Here is a 25,494-nt window from a genome sequence, read left to right as displayed (position 1 = left end):
AGGAAAAGTAACTATTATTTAAATGAAAAAAAAAATGCATGGGAGTTTCGAAAAAAGTCTAATATCTCATCAGAGGGGACCCAACAAAACTTGATAGGAAGTAGAAGCTAGTGTCTCAATTGCGCCTTAGTCAGAATTGGTGGCTAGTGTCCTAGTTATGCCTTTTGGGGATGTAATTCCAACCTGGCTTCTGTGAGGGATGGATAGAGAGGGTCTATCTGACTCAAATCAAATGTTATCAAAGCAAAAATCAGCTAAGTTAATCTTTTTATGTTGACCAACCGCTATGTTTTTATCGTTCATCAGCATGCTCTACGTAAAATAAATAAAATAAAATAATGACAAATAATAAATAAAATAAGACGGTTCGTCATTTTATTTCTAGTTATTTGTATCTTTTCTTCAGCTAAGCTAAAAATCTTATGATTCAAATCGAACGTGTTAATAATAGCTATTTTTCCCATAATTTTTAAATATTCATAGTTAGCAGTTACAACCGGCCTTGCAGCCTCAACAAAAGTTACATTCAGTCCAACAGTCAAAGGCTGGCCACCATTAATGAGAAAGTATCAATTACATTCGAGTACAACAACAAAGAATATGACTTATAAAGAAAACGTTTTTCTCTGAATTCTAGATAATCCAAACTTCTTACATTTGATTTCCATAATGAAAAATGCACACATAACAGTCAAGTGAATAGATTCTTAAGCCCCAGCCTCCCACACCAAAAAGGGGTGGAGTTATACTATTTTGACCAGTGGTGCACTTTATATTTTCGAAGCAATAATCAACAAAAACACTTAAATCGGAATATTGTATTTTGTTCGAACTACCAACCCATTGAAGAATTCTTAGTAATAATTCAAACAACTTACTGCGTGAAAGAACAGTTCCGCACTCGACGCAGGCATAGATCTGATTGTGCAAACCTTTTTCAGGACAGATCTTCGTAATCAATGATTTTGATTCCTTAATACGGAAAGCAGCACACACCCTTCGTACTGATTCAGTACACCGTCCATGCACCACATAACCACAACCTGAAATGAACAAACATTCGACTAATCATATGGCTGATGGTGACTCTCCGAGCTATAAAGAGGGAATGCTTACTACTATGAATGAATACTTTGAGTAAAATATTTTTCTATTTCTAACTTCTAATTATGACACTAATATATAAAAACTTATAGTACCACATCGAACACCACAACAGCGAAAAGCAGTACCAGCTTTTCTGGTATATCTACCTCGAGGGCTGCTCAATCGACATTTTGTCTCTTAACGAACAGAAAAAAGTTGGCTGATTTAAAAGAACGTTTCTGGATAAATTCTTTAAGTAACCATACGGTCTTTTACTCTGTAAAAAATGGGATATTGCTAGTTTTGGGTTTATATACAATGCAAATCTTTCGTAAGATTTGTTGCAACCTCCCTTTTTGTCTTCCAAGCTTGATAATCAAAAGACAGATAAACTAGAAAGGAAAGTGATGAGACAGCTTTTTCATTCATCGACCCTGAAGATTGACTTTTTATTTTGAATATGCGGGCCGCATGAAAATTTTGGAAATGTCTACTGTGATCCCCTTTTTGCCTCACAAAATTGAAATGAAAAAACAAACATATCGTATATTTTCTATCTTTCATGAAGCAAACGTAATTCTCTGCAAATACAAACTGTCGAGTGAAGGGATCCACATTCTCCTACCCCAAAATTTCATCATTTCTACGATTTTCGACATTATTTCCTCCAATTTTATGTACTTCAACTTTCTCCCTGTTGAGACAAATTTTCCACCCCTTTCCAGACAAATTTTCCACCCCTTTCCAGATAGATTCCAACGAAATGGTGTATCTGTTGTTAAGTCTTGGAGATAAAATTCTGCTGCTGCAAAAAACATGAGGATCACGCAATTCAAGGGTGTAAATCTTTTTCCTATTCCTTTCCTATGAATTTGTATGCAAAAAAAGGATTATTTTGCATAATATGCAGCTTCTAAACTATTTTACAAGTGTATTTGTGAAAAAGTAAATTCCAAAATCATCAGTCTCGGAGAAGAAATAATACTGAGGAATAATAGAAATAATAATAGAAATATAGAAATAAAGAAATAATACCTTGTTCCAAGAATGGCTGCTTCTCCTTTTATTTAATGGTTGTACTGTTTCCATAAAAATTTCTTTTCTGCCACTACTTTTAGAGGCCATTAAGAAAATTAGATTGGAATAGTTTAACTTTGGCAATTTTGCCACAAAATTTATTTCTGGAACAAATTGAAATATTGCAGAGGGCAGTGTTTCCAAATTTTTTTTTGAAACGAATATAAAAATAGCTTACAAATGTACAGTTTCAAAAATTTTTGAAAATCCTGATTCTTTGTTGTTCTTCCTGAAGACAATAAGAATACTTTAATCTAGATCTAGATCTTCATAGTAAAATGGCTTGCAACTACAGATTCTAGCTTTATTATACTCGTAATAAGCATAAGCTGCTAGCATTCAAGTTCTTTATTTACTTACAATTTAAAGAAATAACCAAAATTGTTTTATCTTTTTGTATTTAGGAACGTAAATAATAACAATAGCCAATTGTCAGTAAGGGTAATTGCCTGCTGGAACACAACCATTATCTGAAGCACTTACTATTGCCTGCTAGAACGCCCCCTTTTAGCAACTGAATAATTAATTACACTTACTAATTATACTTAATTCATGTAAATAATATTAATTAATTAAATCAATTGTACAGATATAATTATAAAATATGATTAAATTATTTAAAAGTGCAAAAGAAAGGATCCAACATAATACAGATCACGCATATTGTACTTGTGGTAGGATAGGACGTTTTCACCTCTCCCCGCGTCAATGATCTTGGAGACCTCCTTAGACCTGCCAGATGCTCTGCAAATGTGAGTCACTGAGTTGACCATCTATGATCAAACTCTCAGAGCCTCCCAATTATTTCAAGACCTGACTTGTTTTCACCAGTTCTTACTCTGCCCTCCCTCCCTCCTTTGTGTCTCTTCCAGGAGCCAACAGGGTCGACTAAAAGTATTTGGCGAGGCAGGTACTCTGGCAGTTCTTTTAATATATGGCCTAACAATTTTTAACGGTGATCTTTAATACTGAACACAAAATCGCTCTGAATGTCACACTTTTGCGAAACTTTGACACTTTGTCACACTTTTGAAAAAAAATCTAAGAGATTTTAAACTTTTTCTAAAAGATGTGAAATCAGCACAGATACACAAACACACACACAAACTCCCAACACAAGCAGTTCAATATACAATGAATGTCCTGGTTAACCAGTTTTTTTTTTTTGTTTTTTTCTTACCAATTAATGACAAAAACATTTACTTAAGCTCCATAAAGCATGATCCTATAAGCTTAGCTTGCTCTAGCTCGGAGCATAAGTTAATTCGATCCTAGCACATGCAAACTAAAAAGAAAAAAAGACAAAAAAATCCGACTATATATAACAAACAGAAATAAAATAAAAAGATATAAATAAAAGATTATTGTGGTTCTGAATTATCACTGCAGCTGTACCAAGACTATAGATAAATCCATTAAAACAATTAAAAGATATAAACATAAGATTAGCAGAGTTTGCACTTACAAGTTCATCTTTCTGGGCGTGGGACAACCCATTGCCTGCAGGCCGCATGCGGCCCTTAATGGTATTGGACGCGGGCACCACATTCGGCCCGCTGTAATAAGTAAAATTATATTATTTATTAAATAAGCAATTCTATTTTGAATAAATTAATATTGAAAAAACACAACTTTTTCTGTTTCCAACACATCGTGTTTGAGAAATTTCACCCTGCTTATCCTCTTGCATGTTGTAACTCTGTCTATTTAACACAGCATTCGTTTTCGGAAATACCCAACGAAGATTTTTTTTTGTATTTATGGGCCTACTACCGTCCATCGCTATGAAGTCTTATATTTTGTAAGACTTCAGATTCGACCCCCCCCCCCCAGATGGTCGAATCTGGGAAAACGACTTTATCAAGTCAAATTGTGCAGCTCCGGACTGGACCAGATTAAATTAGAAATAGTCGTTTTCCCGATTTGACCATCTGAGGGAGAGTGGGGGGGGGGCGTTAATTCGAAAAAAATAGAAAAAATGAAGTGTTTTTAACTTACGAACGGTTGATCACATCTTAATGAAATTTGATGTTGGGAACGATATCGTGTCTCAGAGCTGTTATTTTAAATCCCGACCGGATCTGGTGACATTGGGGGGAGTTGGGAGGGGAAAACCTAAAATCGTGGAAAACACTTAGAGTGGAGAGATCAGGATGAAACTTGGTGGGAAAAATATGTATCCTACATACTTGATTGACATAATTTTAACGGATCTGCTCAATTGGAGGGGGGGGGGGGGGTAACTCCGAAAAATTAGAAAAAATGACGTATTTTTAACTTACGAAGTAGTGACCGGATCTCCATGAAACTTCATATTTAGAAGGACCTGGTAACTCAGATCTCTTATTTTAAATCTCAACCGGATCCAGCGTCATTGGGAGGGCAGTTGGGAAAGGGGACCGGAAATCTTAGAAAATACTTAAAGCGGAGAGATCAGGATGAAACTGGATGGGAAGAATAAAAACCTGTCTAAAATACGTGACTGATATAACCGGACCGGATCCGCTCTCTTACGAAAGGGTGACCAGATCTTAATGAAATTTGATATTTAGAAGGATCTTGTGCTTTAAAGCTCTAATTTTAAATTCCGACCAGATCCTGTGACATTGGGGGGAGTTGGAGGGGGAAACCGGAATTCTTGGAAAACGTGAAAATTGGGGTATTTTTATTTTACGAATAGGTGATCGGATCATAATGAAATTTGATATTTAGAAGGAATCCATGTCTCAGAGCTCTTCTTTCAAATCCTGACCAGATCTTTTGACGTTGGGGTGAGTTGGAGGGGGAAATCTTGGAAAAAACTTGGAGTGGAGGAATCGGGATGAAGCTTGGTGAATAGAATAAGCAAATGTTCTTGATACGTGATTGACGTAACCGTACCGGATTCGCTCTCTTTGGGGGAGTTGGGGAGAGGGGTTCAGTGATTTGGCAAGTTTGGTGCTTCTGGACGTGCTAGGACGATGAAAATTGGTGGGCGTGTCAGGAAGCTGCACAAATTGACTTGATAAAGTCGTTTTCCCAGATTCGACCATCTGGGGGGCTAAAGGGAGAGGAAAAATTAGAAAAAATTAGGTATTTATTACTTACGGGAGGGTGATCGGATCTTAATGAATTCTGATATTTAGAAGGACATCGTGACTCAGAGCTCTTATTTTAAATCTTGACCAGCATTAAGCCTCTGATTTTCCTTTTAAATCAATCTATTGATTCTTAGAATTTTGTTAGAGCTCATACCATATGAGCTCTTGGCTCTTAGGTTTTCTAACCTCGTCACAAGTGCCATATGAGCTCTTGTTTTCAGTTTGCAGTTGGTCACCCACTAGTACTCATTCAGTGCTGCCAAAATTTGATGTAATACTGAAATTTGTCCCCAGTGACAGGTGAAAAATACCTATATTAGCTATTTTATACACAAATTAATTGGGCTATATTAGACCCTATTTAATGCATGCAAAATTTGAATCATGTGACCAATTCATCCTAATGACAATGGCCTTTTCCCCAAAAAGGTTGCACATGCCTGATCTATACTATGACTGTCTGCTGCTTAAAATTTTAAGTGATAAAAACAGAAAAATTAAAGTTAGTTTTAACTTACCATGTCTTTGGACATACTCAATACTACTAGAACTACTAGCAACTCACTACAGCACCAACTCGCCCCAGGCCAACACAGCTACGCACGCTTCTCCTTCATCCCAATCTATTCAAAGCCTCCTCCTTTAAACCTACCAAGACGTTCTCATTTCCCTTCAGTATTTTCTTACGACATCCTCCCACCCCAACCACGGGCGACCTGCTACCCGTTTAGCCCTAGACGGTCAGCCAAAAAGGGTAATCTTTGGCAATCTGTCATCTTTCATCCACAGAACGTGCCCTTGCCATCTCAACCTTTCTCTCGTTATAGCCCTAGAAAGAAAGATTGAACCACACTTTTTATATAGCCTACAGTTTGAAATACAGTCAGTCAATCAAAAATTCACATATTCAATAAATAAAAATAATAAAAAATATAAAAATAAACGACCAATATAGTTCTAACCTACCAATACATCTATACCATGACTGTAGATAAATCCAGACAAGTCCACTACATGCTTCACAGAAAACTCGACCTTTTTTCAATTTCATTGGAGAAATAGACTCAAACTTGTGTTCTTTTACTACAATGGATGTTACCCTTTCTTCTTTCTTCTCTTTGAGCTCTTGTAATTGCAGCCGTAACTCAATCAGTTTTGAAACTAGAGTTCTTCTCTCTTCTAAATTATCGAACTTATTCATGATTTCATCCTTAGTGAATTCGATCATTTTAATCAAATCTTCTTCACATTTTAGCAGCCCCGCCTACAAATTTATAATAATATTATTTAATTTAGCTACTGATACTATCTGCTCTACATGACGATAGATAAACGTGGCGAAGAATGCATATCTCTACTACTGACAAGTACTGACAATCCATCACAGAACCACCGGATGCTCACACTGCTGTTGATGCTGCTCCTAAATCCCACCCTGTTAAGAGTTTTACCCTTTACGCCCTTTCATGTCACTCCCCTTTTTTAAGACCACTTGCTTGTTGTCCTACTTTCTATTTCGCCCAAAATGAACTGCTATTACACAAGATTCTTGGCAGCCCATCATCCTTCACCCATCAAACGTGACCCTTCAGCAACCTCAAATACAACCTCAGCCAGCTGAGGCTTTCGCTCATTATAGCCCAAGAGCGTGGGATTGAACCAGATATGTCAGACACCTTTTTTTTACATATGGTCTTCAAAGAAGTACCTAAAATTATATTTAGAAAACGTCTCAGTGGTAAAAATTAGCATATCTCAACCACAACCATCCAAAATCATTATGTTTCAGGACCAAGCTCGACCATTGTCCTTATTGTCGCTTTCAATTTCTTAATTTTGGCTTCACCCATCTTCCGATTTTTTAACTGTATAAAGAGTAAAAAAACAAGAGCTAAGAGCTCATATGGCACTTGTGACGAGGCGAGAAGAGCTAGGAGCCAAGAGATCATATGGTATGAGCTCTAACAAAATTCTAGGAATCAATAGATTGATTTAAAAAGGAAAATAAGAGGCTTAATGCCGGTCAAGATTTAAAATAAGAGCTCTGAGTCACAAAGTCCTTCTAAATATCAAAATTCATTAAGATCCGATCACCCACTCGTAAGTTATAAATACCTAATTTTTTCTAATTTTTCCTCTCCCTTTTGCCCCCCCCCCCAAGATGGTCGAATCTGGGAAAACGACTTTATCAAGTCAAATTGTGCAGCTCCCTGACACGCCTACCAATTTTCATCGCCCTAGCACGTCCAGAAGCACCGAACTCGCCAAATCACTGAACCCCTCCCCCCAACTCCCCCAAGGAGAGCGAATCCAGTACGATTCTGTCAATCATGTATCAAGGACATTTGTGTATTTTTCCAAGATTTCCCCCTCCAAATCCCCACAATGTCAAAAGATCTGGTCGGGATTTGAAATAAGAGCTCTGAGACATGAATTCCTTCTAAAAATCAAATTTCATTACGATCCGATCATCTATTCGTAAGATATAAATACTCCAATTTTCAAGTTTTCCAAGAATTCCGGTTCCCCCCTCCAACTCCCCCGAATGTCACAGGATCTGGTCGGAATTTGAAATTAGAACTTTAAAGCACAAGATCCTTCTAAATATCAAATTTCATTAAGATCTGGTCACCCTTTCGTAAGTTACAAATACCTCAATTTTCAAAATTACCCCCCCCCCCAATTCCACCAAAGAGAGCAGATCCGGTCCAGTTATGTCAGTCACGTATCTTAGACAGGTTTCTATTCTTCCCATCCAGTTTCATCCTGATCTCACCGCTTTAAGTATTTTCTAAGATTTCCGGTCCCCCCCCCCAATCCGATCACTCCTTCGTAAGTTAAAAATACGTCATTTTTCTTATTTTTCAGAATTACCCCCCCCCCCCCGCAATTGAGCGGATCCGTTCCAATTATGTAAATCACGTATGCAAGACTTCTGCTTATTTTTCCAACCAAGTTTCATCCCAATCCCTCCAATCTAAGCGTTTCCCATCATTTTAGGTCTCCTCACCCCAAACTTCCCCCAATGTCACCAGATCCGGTCAGGATTTAAAATAAGAGCTTTGAGACACGATATCCTTCTAAAAATAAAATTTCATGGAGATCCAATCACCCGTTCGTAAGTTAAAAATACCTCATTTGTTCTAATTTTTCAGAATTAACCCCCCCAACTACCCCAAAGAGAGCAGATCCGTTCTGGTTATGTTAATCATGTATCTAGGACTCGTGCTTTTTTCCACCAAGTTTCATCCCGATCCCTTTACTCTAAGTGTTTTCCAATTTTTAGGTTTCTCTCTCCCACCCCCCCCCCCCCCAATGTCACCAGATCCGGTCGGGTTTAAAATAAGAGCTCTGAGCCAAGATATCCTTCTAAATATCAAATTTCATTGAGATCCGATCACCCGTTCGTAAGTTAAAAATACCTCATTTTTTTATTTTTCAGAAATACCTCCCCCCCCCAACTACCCAAAAGAGAGCGGATCCGTTCCGTTTATGTCAATCATCTATCTAGGACTCGTGTTTATTTTTCCCACCATGTTTCATCCCGATCCCTCCACTCTAAGTGTTTTCCAAGTTTTAGGTTTCCCCCTCCCAACTCCCCGCCCCCATCACCAGATCCGGTCGGGATTTAAAATAAGAGCTCTAAGACACGATATCCTTCTAAACATCATATTTAATTTAGGTTTCCCCCCTCCAACCCCCCTCCCAATGTCATCAGACCCAGTCGGGATTTAAAATAAGAGCTCCGAGACACAATATCATTCCAAAAATCAAATTTCATTAAGATCCAATCACCCGCTCATAAGTTAAAAATACTTCATTTTTTCTATTTTTTCCGAATTAACCGGCCCCTACTCCCCCCCCAGATGGTCAAATTGGGAAAACGACTATTTCTAATTTAATCTGGTCCGGTCCCTGATACGCTTGCCAAATTTCATCGTCCTAGCTTACCTGGAAGTGCCTAAAGTAGCAAAACCGGGACCGACAGACAGACCGACAGAATTGGCGACTGCTATATGTCACTTGGTTAATACCAAGTGCCATAAAAAGAAATAACCAGCGCCATACAATTTAATATAATTCCATAACATTAATATTTGGGCCGCATATAAATGTCTGAATACGGCTGTAATTAACCTTAATTTAACATTAATATTAACTTGCAACTTTGAAAATAATTTACCAACAAATCAACGCGCTAATGCTAGTACATAATTATACTGAACGATTATAACATTTGCTGTTGCTGATTTTAAAATCAAGCAGAACAACCCTTCATATACGTGCGATCAATTGTTTTAATTGTTTTCAACTAAAATACAAAGAGTATTTTTCAATCCAAATACCAAAAAAAGTGTGTTTTAAGTCTGTTGGGCAGAAGAAGGGGAAGGATGGCAAATCAATTAGGTGGTCCGATAGCCCATTCCTCATTCCTGTCCCTATTCCCAATTAACATTTATCATTTGGGCTTTATACAAAATCACGCCAATCTGAAATCACATTAATAAAATTGACAGGTCTTGTCACTTTATTTTGTCATAGGAGTTAGACAAAGGCATTACACTGAGTGCTCTTGCGTTTGTTTCTTCCTTGCTTAATTCACTTATATTGGTCTGTATGTGAAAAAACTATCCATCTATCGAGATGTCACAATTTTAGAAAATTTAGAATTAGAAAATTTAAATAAAGAAGAGAAGAATAATAGACTACGTAAACAGGAGGATTTCTGGATCCATACTCTTGGTACAGCTTATCCTTTTGGGCTAAATGATCGTGTAGCAAAATATGGTGACGTGTCTCATGTTGTTGTTAAATGTATTGATGGTTTTATGGACCATCCTTCTTTTACTTGTCCTACTAAACGTAAAAAACGATCGAGAGGACATAGGAAAAATAATAGAAAAAATGAATTAGATGTACATATGCTTTCTATAGATCTATGCCAGCTACTTGAATCTAGGGGTATGATTTCTGTAATAAAATGTCTAAATAATTTATCCAAGAGGAATTTAATCAAACTTTTCTGGATTGTTAAGAATAATACAGCTCTTGATTATAATATTAAAGTAATATGTGATACAATTTGCATTCTAACTAAAACGAAATTTATTTCAAAAAAGAAAAAGTTCGATAAGATTAGTAATAAGGATAACAGATTATATTTACCTATTAATTTTACTTGTAAGCAGATTGAACATATTAATTTACCAGAAATTTTAAATCAGCGGCATGTGAAACAGGCCCTTCCTATTAATTTGGATTATAATGATAGTCCAGTTTTAACTTAAAAATTTTCAAAAACTATTGGGCAAATTATTTTTAATTATAATTTAATACTAAAAAGACTAGATAGTGATATAAATTGGACACCGGTTTGTAATTGTAAGCAACTTGGCCCATTTGTAAATCCTACTTACAAACATGTTATAACAGGGGACTTTTCATTTTTTCAACATACGTAGCTATTACCATCGAAAACTAAAACTTTTGAAATAGGAAAAGAGCCTTTAATCACATTCTGTCAATAATAAAGCAAGATGATCTTCAAATTATAATGAATAAAGGGGCTAATTTCCGTCTTTCTCATCATCCGAAACCATCGAGTGTTCTTGATGGCTTGAAAAATGATTTTGATTTATTTATTGATAAGTGGTGTAAGAAAGAGAATAAAAATAAAGAGAGTTTTCAAAGTTGGAAGAATTTAATTATTAGTAGAATAAGAAATAAAATATATTCTAACTTAAAAAATAGTAACACTAAATCATTATTTTATAATGCGAAGATTAAACAAGCAATTGCTAATCTAAAGAATGAATTTGTAATTGTGCCAGTGGATAAAGCTAATAATAATTTTGCCATAATTTGTCAGAAGCTGTATTGTAATATCTTAAAAAGGGAGTTATGCACAACTAATGTTTACGAAAAGGTAAATATAGAGGATGAGAATTTAATTGAAAAGACTGAAGAAATACTTTTTCAAAATTTTAATATTAAAATAAATGACAATGATAAAAAGTTCCCTTTCCTATATTGGACTGTAAAATTTCATAAGAATCCCCCTAAACCACGGTTTATTGCTGGAGCAGCTAAATGTCCAACCCGCATTGCTGCTACTGACCTTTCTTTAATTTTAAAGGAAATTGTAAATAAACTTAAAACCTATTGTTCTGGTATTAAAAATTTTTTGAATTTTAATCCATATTGGAGTGTTAATAATTCACTGCATGTGATAGATTCTTAAACAATGGTTTCAGCTAAAAGAATTGAGTCTTTCGATTTTGCGACAATGTATACTAATTTATCACTTAATGTAGTATTTGATAATTTAAAAACTGTTATCAAGAAATCTTTCCTCTTATCTAGTAAAAGGTTCTTAAAAATAGACATTTATAATAAAAAAGCTATATGGACAAATTGCTTTAATACTACAGTTAACTTGAGATGTTACAGCTTGGATATGATTTTTGAGTTATTGGAATTTGTTTTATACAATACTTATATAAGATTTGGGGGTGATTTGTACAAGCAAATTTTGGGAATTCCCATGGGGGGGGGGGAATGCCAGCCCATTTATAGCTGACTTGTTTTAAGTCAACTAGAATATAAATATATGATGGATAAGAATAATCCAATTAATTTAAAACATGCTTTGTCAAATAATAAAAGATATTTAGATGATATTTTGGTCTTAAATTGTAAGGATTTCATTGATATTTCAAAAAATATATATCCATCAGAGCTTATTCTTGAGCCTAGTCATGGCGCTGGTCATGAAGATCATTTCTTAGATTTAAATATTAATATTTGTGATAATAACAAATTAAGTTTTAAAATGTATAATAAAACGGATGATTTTGATTTTGAAGTGATTAGTTTCCCATTCCCTGAAAATAATATACACTCAAATATCACATATTCAGCGTTTTTCTCACAGTTACTTCGTTATGCAAGGATTTGTAGTAATTATATTGATTTTAAAAATAGATGTAAAATCTTAATCCAAAAATTGACATCAAGAGGTTTTTCTGCAAATAAATTAACTTGGCAATTTAAAAAATTTAGTTTTCATTATAACGAACTTTTAAATAAATATCAAAAGAATTATCTAGAAATTTTCAACTAATTTCGGAGGTTCGAGAAATGTTGTCGCAGCGCCATTTATTTTGAATTGTGTTTCTAATTGAGCGGATTTTCTTAAAACTTAGCCACATGGTAAAGATGAATTCTATAATTGTTTAGTTGATTCAGGTTTTTTGCAATGTGTTAATATTTGTGATTTGGTAAAATTTATAATATTTAGTTTACCTATTGTTGCTAAAGGGAGGGACATATTAACAGGATAAGCATGTTTTGGTTTTACTTGGTTGTTTTACATTTGGTGTTTTTTTTTCTTTCATAGGCATATATTTTGGGGGTGATACCTGACGCGGGGATGCCATGGATATTCTGTAGCAGCCACAACACTGTGCTGGGTAGAGAATTTAGAGTGGCGAAACCCTATATAGGCCAGTGTATTCTCCTGATGAGCCCTTATGTTGGGTGTTGCCTCTGAATTATTTGTCTATATTATTTTTTCTATTGTTTGGTAAATGACGACTTATACTTATTGACGACATGACTGCCTGTCCATGGATTATTCTTTATGGTTGATTTTGTGTGGCTATGCTGTTTGACCTATGTGATTGTATGGATGAGTAGGGTTAAGGCCTCATTCAAGTGCTGGTCTATATTAATCACTAATTTAGGAAAACAGTCTTCCTTTTCTCCTTCTGTCTCTCTTTTCTTTTCTTTTTTTTGTGTTTGTGCTGTTGCATTGGTGATTTCTCTTTTCATGATAAAATAGAACTTAATAAAAATTTAAAATATACAAGATAAATGCATCAAAATAGATAATAGAATTCACAGAAAATAGCTCAAAATAATAAAATATCATACAACTCTGTGATTTTTTTTTAACAGCGAGTAGACACGGGATTTTAACAAACCCACTTACAGGAATTTGCTTGCAGTACAACCTCACTCGTACAACGTTAAAGTCATTTAATTTCTTAAAATATGGCTATGTGCATTGGAATTTCCAAATTATCATTCTCTATTAATACTTGAAAGCAAAATTCAGACTCCCCAGCTTTTCCTGCTCTATTCAGAGATATGAGAAAATTGCTGTCAAACACGTTTTAATTTATTTTCCACCCGAAGAAAACTCTTCTGATACACCCCCTCTCCCTGTCCTTTCTTCAAATCCTAGCTATAGGCAAACATGATAATTCAAGTCAATTTAATTCTGATTTTAGTCCTTATAGTCTATATAAACAAAGAGAAGATTTTAAGTTCTATTCTTCACTTTTTCAAACAGTTCGTGGTAACGAACTGTAGTAAGGAGCGACCTGGCTCAATAGTAACCTAAACTCTAAAAATGGAATTTTTACGCCAATAGTTAAATCAAAAGAATCGCATTTTAATGTTGATTTTAAATATATAAGTTTCATCAACATTAGCCTTACTCGTCAAAAGTTACGAGCCTGAGAAGATTTGCCTCATTTTAGAAAATAGGGGAAAATACCCCATAAAAGTCATACGATCTTAAGGAAAATCACACCATCAGATTCAGCGTATCAGAGAGGCTTACTGTAGAAGTTTCAAGCCCCTATCTACAAAAATGTGGAATTTAGCATTTTTTGCCAGAAGACAAATCACGGATGCGTGTTTATTTATTTTTTTGTATTATTTTTTTTCCCCAGGGGTGATCGTATCGACTCAGTGGTCCTAGAATGTCGCAAAAGGGCTCATTCTAATGAAAACTAAAAGTTCTAGCGCCCTTTTTAAGTGACCAAAAAAAATGGAGGGCACCTAGGCCCCCTCCCACGCTCATTTTTTCCCCAAAGTCACCGAATCAAAATTCTCAGATAGCCATTTTACCCTATTCACCATAGTCGAATAGCCTAATAACTATGTCTTTGGGGACGACTTACTCCCCCGCAGTCCCCGTGGGAGGGGCTGCAAGTTACAGACTTTGACCTGTGTTTACATATAGTAATGGTTACTGGGAAGTGTAAAGACGTTTCCAGGGGGATTTTTTTGGTTTAGGGGGAGAGTTGAAGGGGGGGGGGGGGGGTTACGTGGGAGGATCTTTCAATGGAGGAACGTTTTATTGGGGAAGAGACTTTCAATGGAGGGGGCGCAGGATTTTCTAGCATTATTTAAAAAAACAATGAAAAAATAAATATGGAAAGTTTTTTCTACTGAAAGTGAGGAGCAGCATTAAAACTTAATACGAAAAGAAATTATTACGCATATGAGGGGTTTACCTACTCGTAACACCTCGCTCTTTACGCTAAAGTATTTTTAGTAATTTCAACTATTTATTCTACGGCCTGTGTGATTCAGGGGTCATTCTTAAGAAATTGGGAAAAAATTTGAACTTTAGTATAAAGAGCGAGGTATCGACGAGGGGTGAGCCCCCTCGTGGTTACTGGGAAGTGTAAAGACGTTTCCAGGGGGATTTTTTTGGTTTATGGGGAGAATTGAAGGGGGGAGGTTACGGGGGAGGATCTTTCAATGGAGGAACGTTTTATTGGGGAAGAGACTTTCAATGGAGGGGGCGCAGGATTTTCTAGCATTATTTAAAAAAACAATGAAAAAATAAATATGGAAAGTTTTTTCTACTGAAAGTGGGGGGCAGCATTAAAACTTAAAACGAAAAGAAATTATTACGCATATGAGGGGTTTACCTACTCGTAACACCTCGCTCTTTACGCTAAAGTATTTTTAGTAATTTCAACTATTTATTCTACGGCCTTTGTGATTCAGGGGTCATTCTTAAGAAATTGGGAAAAAATTTAAACTTTAGTATAAAGAGCGAGGTATCGACGAGGGGTGAGCCCCCTCATATACGCAATAAAAGCATACGAATATAGAAGTTCGCTACGTAAGTTAATTCGTACGTTACGTATATTTTTTACTTATGAAAACATTCGTAAAAAATTAAAAGTTATAGTTGCCTTTTTAAGTAATCAAAAAATTGGAGGGCAACTAGGCCTTTTCTCTCGCTCCTTTTTTTCAAAATCTTCCGATTAAAACTATGAAAAAGCCATTTAGCCCCCCCAAAAAAATTACTATGCGAATTTCGTTTTAATTATTTATGCGTGGAGAGCCAAGATAAAAAAAAATGTATTAATTAAAAAACGTCCAGAAATTAAACAAAAAAAAACAAGTTTTTTTCAAATGAAAGTAAGGAGCGACATTAAAACTTAAAACGAATAAAAATTACTCCGTATATGAAAGGGGCTTTTCCTATACAACTCTGTGATTTTTTTTTTTAACAGCGAGTAGACACGGGATTTTAACAAACCCACTTACAGGAATTACCTTGCAGTAGAACCTCACTCGTACAACGTTTAAGTAATTTAATTTCTTAAAATATGGCTATGTGCATTGGAATTTCCAAATTATCATTCTCTATTAATACTTGAAAGAAAAATTAAAATTTAAAAAGAACAAAAATTACTCCGTATATGAAAGGGGACTTTAAGAAAAAGAGTTAAACTTTAGCGTAAAGAGCGGGGCGTTGAGGAGGAAAAGCCCCTTTCATATACGGAGTAATTTTTGTTCGTTTTAAGTTTTAATGTCGCTCCTTACTTTCATTTAAAAAAACTTGTTTTTTTGTTTAATTCACACTGAAAGCCAATAAAGGGGTGAGAGTCCCATATACCCTTAAGACCTTTCTCCTTAAAGAGATTTTTCAACCAATTCTAATGAGAAAAAATGCAATTTTTCTAAACACTCAGTTTTGAAGTTTCGGACTAAGCAGTTGAGGTTCATCAATAATTATATTAAGGCTAAAAAACCATTTGGCTAAAAACCTTGGCTGTGTTCATATTACACCTATACAATATATTTTTTTTTCATAAAATTGCCCTCTCTCTCTCTCACATTAAAGTTTTTTTGAACCGGTTTTCCTACTGTCCAAAACAGAATATCTTGGTCTTCCTTACTATCAATACAATAAAATAAAAACAAGTTTTTTTAGCTGCTAGTAAAGAGCGACATTAAAACTTAAAAAGAACAGGAATTATTCCGTATATGAAAGGGGTTTTCCCCTCCTCAACGCCTCGCTCTTTACACTAAAGTTTGACTCTTTGTCACAACTCTTTTTAAAACAATAAAAAACTTTAGCGTAAAGAGCGAGGGGTTGAGGGGAGGGACAACCCCTTTCATATACGGAATAAATTCTGTTCGTTTTAAGTTTTAATGTCGCTCCTTACTTGCAGTTGAAAAACTTTTTTTATATTTAATTTCTGAACATTTTTTTTAATTAATGCATGTTTTGATTTCGGCTCACTGCACATGAACAATTAAAGCGAAATTTGCATATTAATTTTGTTTTGGCTAAATAGCTTTCTCATAGTTTTGATCGGACGATTTTGATAAAAAAAGGGTGGGGAGGAGGCCTAGATGTACTCCAATTTTTGCTTACTTAAAAAGGTAACTAAACCTTTTATTTTTTTACGAACGTTTTAATTAGTAATAGATATACGTAACTTACGAATTAACTTGAGTAACGAAATTCGATATTTCTATATTTTTATTACGTATATGAGGGGGTTCTCCCCCTCATCAATACCTCACTCTTTACACTAAAGTTTCATTTGGTCCCGTTCTTTAAAAATGACCCCTGACACAAAGGCCGTTGAATAAATAGTTGAAATTACTAAAAATTCTTTAGCGTAAAGAGAGAGGTATTATGGAGGAGACGAACCCCCTTATATACATAATAGTTTTTGTTCGTTTTAGGTTCTAATGCTGCTCCTTACTCCCACCTGAAAAAACTATTTTTTTATTTATTTTCTCATTGTTTTTTCTAAATAATACTAGAAAATCCTGCAGCCCTTCATAGAAATTTTTTCCCTCATGATAAATTCCTCCATGGAAAGATCCTCCCACATAACCCCCCCCCCCACCCCCTTTTAACGTGAAAAAGTCCCCCTGAAAATGTCTGTAAACGACCCAATAACCATTACTATATGAAAACAATGGTCAAAGTTTGTAACTTGCAGCCCCTCCCCCAGGGACTACGGCGGATTAAGTTGTCCTGAAAGACATAATTATTAGGTTTTTCGACCACACTGAAAAACATGGATATCTCAAAATTTTGATCAAGTGACTTTGGGAAAAAATGAGCGTGGGAGGGGCCTAGATGCCCTCTAATTTTTTTGGTCGCTTTTAAAGGGCACTAAAACTTTTAATTTAGAATGAGCCCTCTCCGTGACATTCTAGGACCACTGGGTCGACAAAAACACCCCTGGGAAAAAAAAACATGCATCACTGATCTGTTTTCTGGGAAAAAATACAAAATTCCCAATTTTTGTAGATAGGAGCTTGAAACTTCTATAGTAGGGTTCTCTGATATGCTGCATCTGATGGTGTGATTTTCGCTAAGATTCTTTTACTTTTAGGGGGTGTTAAGCCCTATTTTCTAAATAAGGCAAATTTTCTCAGGTTCATAATTTTTGATGGGTAAAATTAAACTTGATGGAACTTATATATTTAGAATCAGCCTAAAAATGCGATTTTTTTGATGTAACTATTGGTCTCAAAATTCCTTTTTTTAGAGTCTGGGTCACTATTGAGCCAGGTCGCTCCTTACTACAATTCGTTACCACGAATTGTTTGATTTCAGGAAGATAGCGGCAAACAAGTACTACTATTAGGAAGAGGTATCAGGAGTATTTTTTTTTTAGATAGGGGAGTGTCAAAACAAAGTAAGTACATCCTTAGCAAGTAATCTTTCGTTTTTCTATTGGAAGACTGTTTGAACCAATTCTGTGGAGAATTCTCCTCACCCTTGTCGGCAGGCAAGGTCATAGTACAAGCAATAGTTACATAAGGGGTTTACCTCAGGTGCAGCAAAATGATTCTCATCCAAATCCAAACTTAGAGAATCTTCTTCATGATCACTTCCTGTCCAATCTGAGCCAAAAGGGAGGTTTGGAATTCTTGTCTTAATCATTTCACATGTGACATTCATAGCATTAGTTGCTCCTGAATAAAGGATCCCTGGCCCTTGTCCAAAAGCCCCAGGAAGACTCATGACCATGTTCATTCCAGCACCAAGACCAGTTCGAGGAGCAGACAATAAACTGCTTAACAATGATGGTGCTGAACTTCGAGGAGCTGCAAATTCAGTCTTGGCAACTTGTTCACCTTTACTAGGTGATTCCATTTTTCTAAAATGTTAAGGTAAATGAAAGGATATTTCAAGTTACAAAAGTGTATATTAGTAACAAGTAAATTAGAACTAAGAGGCCTTGAGACTGGCTTTAAGAAAAGTATACTCTGTAATGTTGGTCTGAAGAGTTATTAGAATGTATTCTTTTGATTTACTATTCTTTATTGTCTTAATTTACCCTATAATATATTCTAGTTCTAAAGTCTTTACTTGATTTCAACTATCTAAGGGCAACACCAACAGATAAAGTACATAAGCAAAATGCCAAAACATAAAAACAAAGGCAAAGCAAACGAATGAGGCAACATGATTCATTTTTCGGTACGTGACAGTTATCACGACCCCACTCAAGGAGTTTGATCTGTTTAAACCAGTTTCTCTGTCTGCATTCGAAGATAATTAGCTTAGTCTCAGTGAGATAAACTACTGTACAGGTATATTTTAATTAAATATTTAATATATAGAGCTGGTTAGGTTATGTTTTGCGTTTAATATAATGCATTATGGGCAACCTGCTTTCCGTATTCTCTGTTGTAGTTTCCATAGTTTTGTTTCTAAAGCATTATATTTTCATCATATGTCGGTATATTATATTTATATTTTCATCATATGTCGGAATATAAATGACGACCGGGACCCTCAAACAGAAATTACAGACTGGGATACCTGACACAAATGACGACCAGGACACAGGGAATATAAATGAGGACCAGGACACAGGGACAGAACTACAACGGGGACGCCGCGGGCAAAGGGGGATATATAAATGACGACAGGGACACAGGGAATGTTCCATTAGCATTAACCATCAACAAAGCTAAAGGGCAATCATAAGAAAAATGTGGTATAGATCTGAATAGGGATTGTTTTCCGATAGACAATTATTATGTTGCATGTTCAAGAGTTGGTAAAACTGACAATCTATTTATATGGACAGAAAATGGGACAGCAAAGAATCTATATATATATAAAAAATAAGTTGTCTGTGTGTGTGTGTGTGTGTGTCGAGTGACGTCATGTTTGTGTGTCGACTGACGTTATGTTTGTTGATTGACGAAATTACGCACCAGGACATCGCGACACAAATGACGACCGGGACACCGGGACACAGGGAATATAAATGACGACCGGGACAATCAAAGAGAAAGCGACCGGGACACAAGGAATGTTCGATTAGCAATCACCATCAACAAAGCACCGGGACACAAATGCTAAGAAGCAGAACATCATCAGCATATGCAACGTGACTAATGCCTAAATTATCATTGTAAAAAATTGACGGTTGAAGACACGAAGCTAAAACACATTTAAAAATGCTCGGGGATAACACGGCACCTTGCCTAATGCCTTTTTTATCAGGAATATACTCCCCTACCGTACCATTCCACTTCACCCTAACTGAAGAATTAGCATACCAATACTTAAGCACGGAAACAATAAAAAGGTTAACACCCGAGGTTGCTAGAGAAAACAAAGTATTTGAATGAATTACATTATCAAAAGCACTAGATATGTCAACAGTCAAACCATACAGGGGACTTTTTTGAGCAACAGCTTGTTTCATTAGCCGACCCACAATATGGTGAGCTTGAAAACAGCCCATACCTTTTCTAAAACCAAGCTGGAAGGGTGTAAAATTGCACTTGGAGTTAGTGGCCGGTAGCAGTACATATTCAAATAGCTTACTAACAAAACAAGACACAGTAATAGGACGATAATTAGAGCAAGCACTGGGGTCCTTACCCCTCTTAACTATGGGAGATATACAACCGGACAAAAAACTATCTGGCACAACGGACTGTGCCAAACACATCTGAAACAATAACTGCAAATGCTTCAGCAGTTCAGGGCAATCATAAGCAAAAACCCTGAAGCAAAGACCATCACTATCGAGAGACTCAGACTTATTCACTTGCATAAGAACTCAGAGTATAACACCAGATTCCACTGACAACACTTGAGATAGGTTGATACGAATTGGGAGGATTCAGTTGACAAGCTTTGTAAAATGATTTTGGGGATTAATATTAAACGAAAGCAAAATATTTTTATAATGTGAAACGAAGTCACATAGCCGAAGAGACGAATTAACTGGAGGTGAACACTTAACACTGTTTATAACACGATCCCAGGATTTCTTGTCACAAGGACCATCCCGGGCATTCAGTCTCACTCTATGCAGGGAATATTTGTACTCTCGCCTGGTTTTCTGTTTTATTTGATGTATTGAACCAGAAGAAGGACGATTACAGGCTATCCACATACAGAGCAGAACTTAGCTTTTTGTTTAGCTTTTTGTTTATGAGTTTCTAAAACTCCTTAAAGGGCCAGTTCGAAGCGTCTGTTGTCAGTCAAAATGTCGAAAATACTGTTATTTTCTGGGGGGGTGGTATTTTCTGCAGGGGGTGGGTATTTTCCAGGGAGGTTAACACCGGCCACGAAAAAAGGAAAAGCTAAGATAAAAAACATAATTTTTTAAAATAAAAAATAAGCATCAAACAAGGCATGTTCAATGCTCATAAAAACCGGAAAAGAACAGAAACGCCTAACAATAAGAAAAAAGGGATTGTAGCTAATCAAGTGAAGGAGAGAAGGTGAAAATTAGAGTTGTTTGTCATTAAAACTAAAAGTAATTAAAATTTAACCTGTATTAGGCTGGACTCCTATTAGCTGGATTTGGGTTCGGAAATTGGGGTTGATTGTTTTTGGTTTTCCTTAAAAAAAAAAAAAATATTTCCAGTTTTGTATCTATTCTTGCATTCAACTCAACTCAACTTTTTCTTTATTCAACTCAAAAAATACACAAACAATATTATGCCCCAACAGAGAGCAGAGCTCGTAAGGCTGGGACGTGCAAAAACATAAGAAAAAACATCAACATCTCATTGTAATAATGATTTCAAAATATAATACGGTAATAGACACGGGCAGGAGGGGCGTGGGAGGCCATCCCAGACACAGGGACACAAAAACAAACACACAAATAAGAAGATCAAATAATTTAATTTTCTATCATCAATGGTGAATAGTCAAAATTTTAGCAAACAATCTTTAATATTTGCTTTTTTAAATTTAGCTGAGATTTTTGGAATGGATCAAACAGAATTTTATCATTCAGCTTATAATTGTTATCAATGAAGGGCATTTGGTATCTAATCGAAAACCTTGACCTTTCAGAACTTAAAAAAGGAATTCAATACATCCTAGACCTCCGACAATCCGAACAAGGAAGTAAAATTAACAGAGATTTGTCATAGAAATAATTTTTAGAATTTTGGATTTGAAAATGCCATATGGAAGTATTTAATATTCGTATATCATTTAAATCCAACAAATTTAAGAAGAGGAATAATGTTTTAGTTTCCGAAACATTTTCAGGTTTTGAAGGTTGATGTAAGAACTTTCCAAGTATTCTTATTGCCCTATTTTGTAGTACCTGTAAGGGTTTTATATGCTTCCAAAATGTATTAAGATATACAACTGAGCAATAATTCAAATAAGAAGTAATTAGAGAGTGGTAAATTATTTTTAAAATGGTAAAAGGAAAAATATTCTTCACAGAGTACATTGACCCAATATTTTGACCAAGTTTTAATCTTAAATACTCAATATGATTATGAAATGACAAAAGGGGATCAAGAAAAACTCCTAAATAACAATATGATTTGACCCTACAAATTTTTTGATCACCAGCCTGTAGCTCCTCACAAGAAATGTCTCAAGTGGAACGTTCTGAACAACCAAAAACCATAAAATTAGTTTTCTTAAAATTCGGTACTAGATTATTAGAAACAAACCATTGATTAAGCATTAGCATTATTCTTATTGTTCCATTCTTCTGGTTTTGTATTGTTTTTTTTTGTTTTTTTAATTCTTTTGTTGTATTACCAAAAATGAATAAATAAATTTTAAAACCAGTACAGCTTAAACTGAATCTGCAAATCAAGCTTAAAACAAACACAAACTAAATAAACAATCATAGCAACCAACATATAACATGTCCTAATATAAATGAATAAAAAAACCCTTAAAACGAATAAAGTTTAAATTAAATATATGAATCGACTGAAATGAACAAACATCAATTCAAAGAAGAGTATGGATAATCCCTCCTTCCCTAACTGTATGAGTTTGAAACCTGCTGCATCATTGGCACTTTACTGAAAATGGTGCTTTATTGCAAACATTTTTTTACACATTTAGTACAACATTGAAAGCGAATTATAATACAAATATTCTATTTTCCACACCTTTGAAATGAAAATACATATTATGTTATTCAAATTTTACTTATTCCATTTTTTTTATTATAAAAAGAATTTTACTTTTTCAATTTTATTTGTTCAATTAGAATTAAACCTTTAGCCTCCTTTTGGTAAATTAAATGCTAAATGCATATTAAATGCGTTCAATACCTTGCATCAATTAAATGTTTCTCCTTGTGTTAGAAAAATATTGCATTCAGATGGCTACTGGTACAGAAATTTTACTCCAATATGCCACTTGTGGGCTGTTCTGACAGACAACAAGCTTAATGTAATCAATGAAGTCTGATTCCTATCTGGGTTTTTATCCTGTTGATGAAATAGGTTTTGACCATAACTAATATTAAAAAAAACCATGGATTAATTAAAACAAAATTATCTGCTGTAAGTAAATAGTAAGTTGAAACTTCAAACAAGCAACAGTTTTAAGGCTATTCAATAAATTATATTTTTCCACATTATGGGGGGGGGGGTCACTGGAGGTTTTTTATCCTGTCTCTGAAAATAGTCACAGAGCATTCAAATTGGTTTCTGGCAAACATGCAATATCAATATTATTAGGCCTAATAATTAAAAAACAAAAAGACTGAATTTTCTTTGCAATTAAAAGAATTCATATTCCATTGAAATATTGCAACCTTCTCTTTTTCATTGTTTATATTGAGGATGGTGGGCATGTTGGTTATCTAGAAATGAAGCTGTATGCCTACTGAAATAAATTTTTCATTTATTTTTCTGGTTAATGCTATGTCTATTGTCAGAAGTCTGTTGAGGATTGGGATGTCAAAATCAAGATAATGAATTTTGACTGCAGGAGTTTGAAATGTTTCAATGCTGCTGAGCATATTGCTGGTGCAAAAAGGGAAGAGATTGCTTCTTTTTTCATTTGTGACTTTATAGGACTAGTCAAATCACTGCTGTTCACTGACTCAATCCCAATTATTCTAGTCATTATCTTTTCTAGTTTATTGTTTGCTTTATATAACAAATTTTAAATATTTGCTTTCACAAGTACTGTTAGTTTTTAGGATTGCCTGTGATACTCAAGGTAAAGTGTCGGGTCTTTGGGTTCCTGAAAGAGTTAGAGGTGTCAAATCTGTTGATGTTGTTTTTTTGCCATTGATTGATGCTCAATGATTCCATGAAGTATTAAGGGATTTAACTAGATGGGTTGAGATTGGTCTAGTTATTTGACTTTTTCCTATATTTTCACTTAGGCTAGGCAAATCCTTCCTAGATTGCAACTCAGGAAAAGATTTTTTAGTTTCAATTATCTCAATTTGCTTTCCATGAGTTGTGCTAATGCAAGACAAACTGGAACTTTTTCAGCATCTGACATTTCCAGTGCTTTCCTCTTTACATTATATTCTGCCAACTCTGCAATAATCTCTATTTTGTCATTTTGAAGACCAATATCCTTGTCTGGACAATATACCTTAAATTGCAGCTTGGAGTGATATAAGGATTATCCATATATTTCAAATATTAAGCTGTGCAAAATATATGGTTCAATCCCAACTTCTGTGACTATAACAAGAAAAGGGTTGACATGGCTAGGACACATTCTGTGAATGACAATTGTCCAAAGATCCTCATTTTTAGCCAACCATCTAGGGCTAAACAAACAGCAGGTCATCCGCAAATGGGGCAGGAAACAGTTATAAGGAAGGATCTAAAGGAAATTGGGACTTTTTGGGAGGGTATCAAGAGGTCAAATTTTAACATATTGGGATGGAGAAGGAGCTTGTGCAGCCTAGTTGGCCTAAAGTGGCTTGATGGTGTAGTGAATTGTTAGCATCATTAGTAGTTTAGACATGGTCAATCAACTGACCTTAGCAAATACAGATAGCCTACCCTTTAGACAACAAAGGGTAAATATTTAGGTGCATTTCTCCATAAGGTAATCCTAACTAATTCTGGTAACTATGTTATAAAATGCTAACTCATATCATTCCTAAGAGTACGTTACTTTACCCATGTCCCTCTAAAACCTAATTATGGGTGTGTTCCAGGGACTTACTGTAGTAACCGAATGGTTACTATTTCCGTTCCTAGCGGGAAAATGGTTACTGCCCAACCCACTGGGAACGAGAATAGTTACTGCCGGCAGTAACCGCAGTAAGTGATTTTCTTACCGTGCTCAAAAGAATGGTTAGCGCAGTAAGTACATAATTCACCTTCTTCAACAAAAATCTCATTCAACAAAAAATAAATATGGACAAGAATGAAGTAATGGAATATGAAGTTATTTGCTTGGAAGAAGGTGGGACAGTGATTTTGCAAAAGAAAGAGGGATGTGAGCCAGGTTAGTAAATCACCATATTTTGGGATCAACATTAAAGGACACCCTGAGTAGTAGGCTATCTATTAGCAAGTAGGTTAAATCAATGAAAAACTTATTATTTAATTTAAAGATTTCCATGTTTTCTGGCATATCCAGGCATAATTATTACCTTAAATTGCCATTTGGAATCATTCTAAGGATTGACTTCTTCCAGGTAACATTGAGGCTCCATTAAATTGCCACATTGGTAGCATTTTAAGCATTAACTCCTTTTAGGCTCTGTAAACAGGCCTAGGTGAAGTACTACAGATAAGTTGAGGATTTATGGGCTGCCAAATCATTATTCTGAGACTGTCTTTAATCCTATTGAAGAAGTAGGCTAGGGTAGACTATTCAGAGTCTATTCCAAAGGATGGTAATTTTGTCCAGTAAAATTCTAGTTGATTGACTTCTTGCTATCATTGAAATGGGTTA

General features: G+C 35.2%; 1 protein-coding gene across 7 annotated transcripts in view; it reads right to left on the bottom strand.

The window, feature by feature from the left end:
• The window catches only part of LOC136030428 (differentially expressed in FDCP 8 homolog A-like), a 92,980-nt gene extending 68,162 nt beyond the window's left edge, over nt 1-24,818 (bottom strand). For 3 of the 7 annotated variants that reach the window (XM_065709405.1, XM_065709403.1, XM_065709404.1), the window contains exons 1-4: nt 24,711-24,818; nt 18,139-18,469; nt 6,210-6,507; nt 879-1,043 (exon numbers count right to left, since the gene is read on the bottom strand). In XM_065709405.1, the coding sequence (XP_065565477.1) occupies nt 879-1,043; nt 6,210-6,507; nt 18,139-18,465 (790 nt within the window). In that variant the 5' untranslated portion in view covers nt 18,466-18,469; nt 24,711-24,818. The other 4 variants (XM_065709399.1, XM_065709401.1, XM_065709400.1 and 1 more) reach the window with 4 other exon arrangements.
• Nucleotides 24,819-25,494: the final 676 nt, after the last annotated feature.

This window comes from Artemia franciscana, chromosome 8 (genome assembly GCF_032884065.1).
Source record: "Artemia franciscana chromosome 8, ASM3288406v1, whole genome shotgun sequence".
NCBI lineage: Eukaryota > Metazoa > Arthropoda > Branchiopoda > Anostraca > Artemiidae > Artemia > Artemia franciscana.
This window is presented reverse-complemented; position numbering and strand designations above follow the sequence as displayed.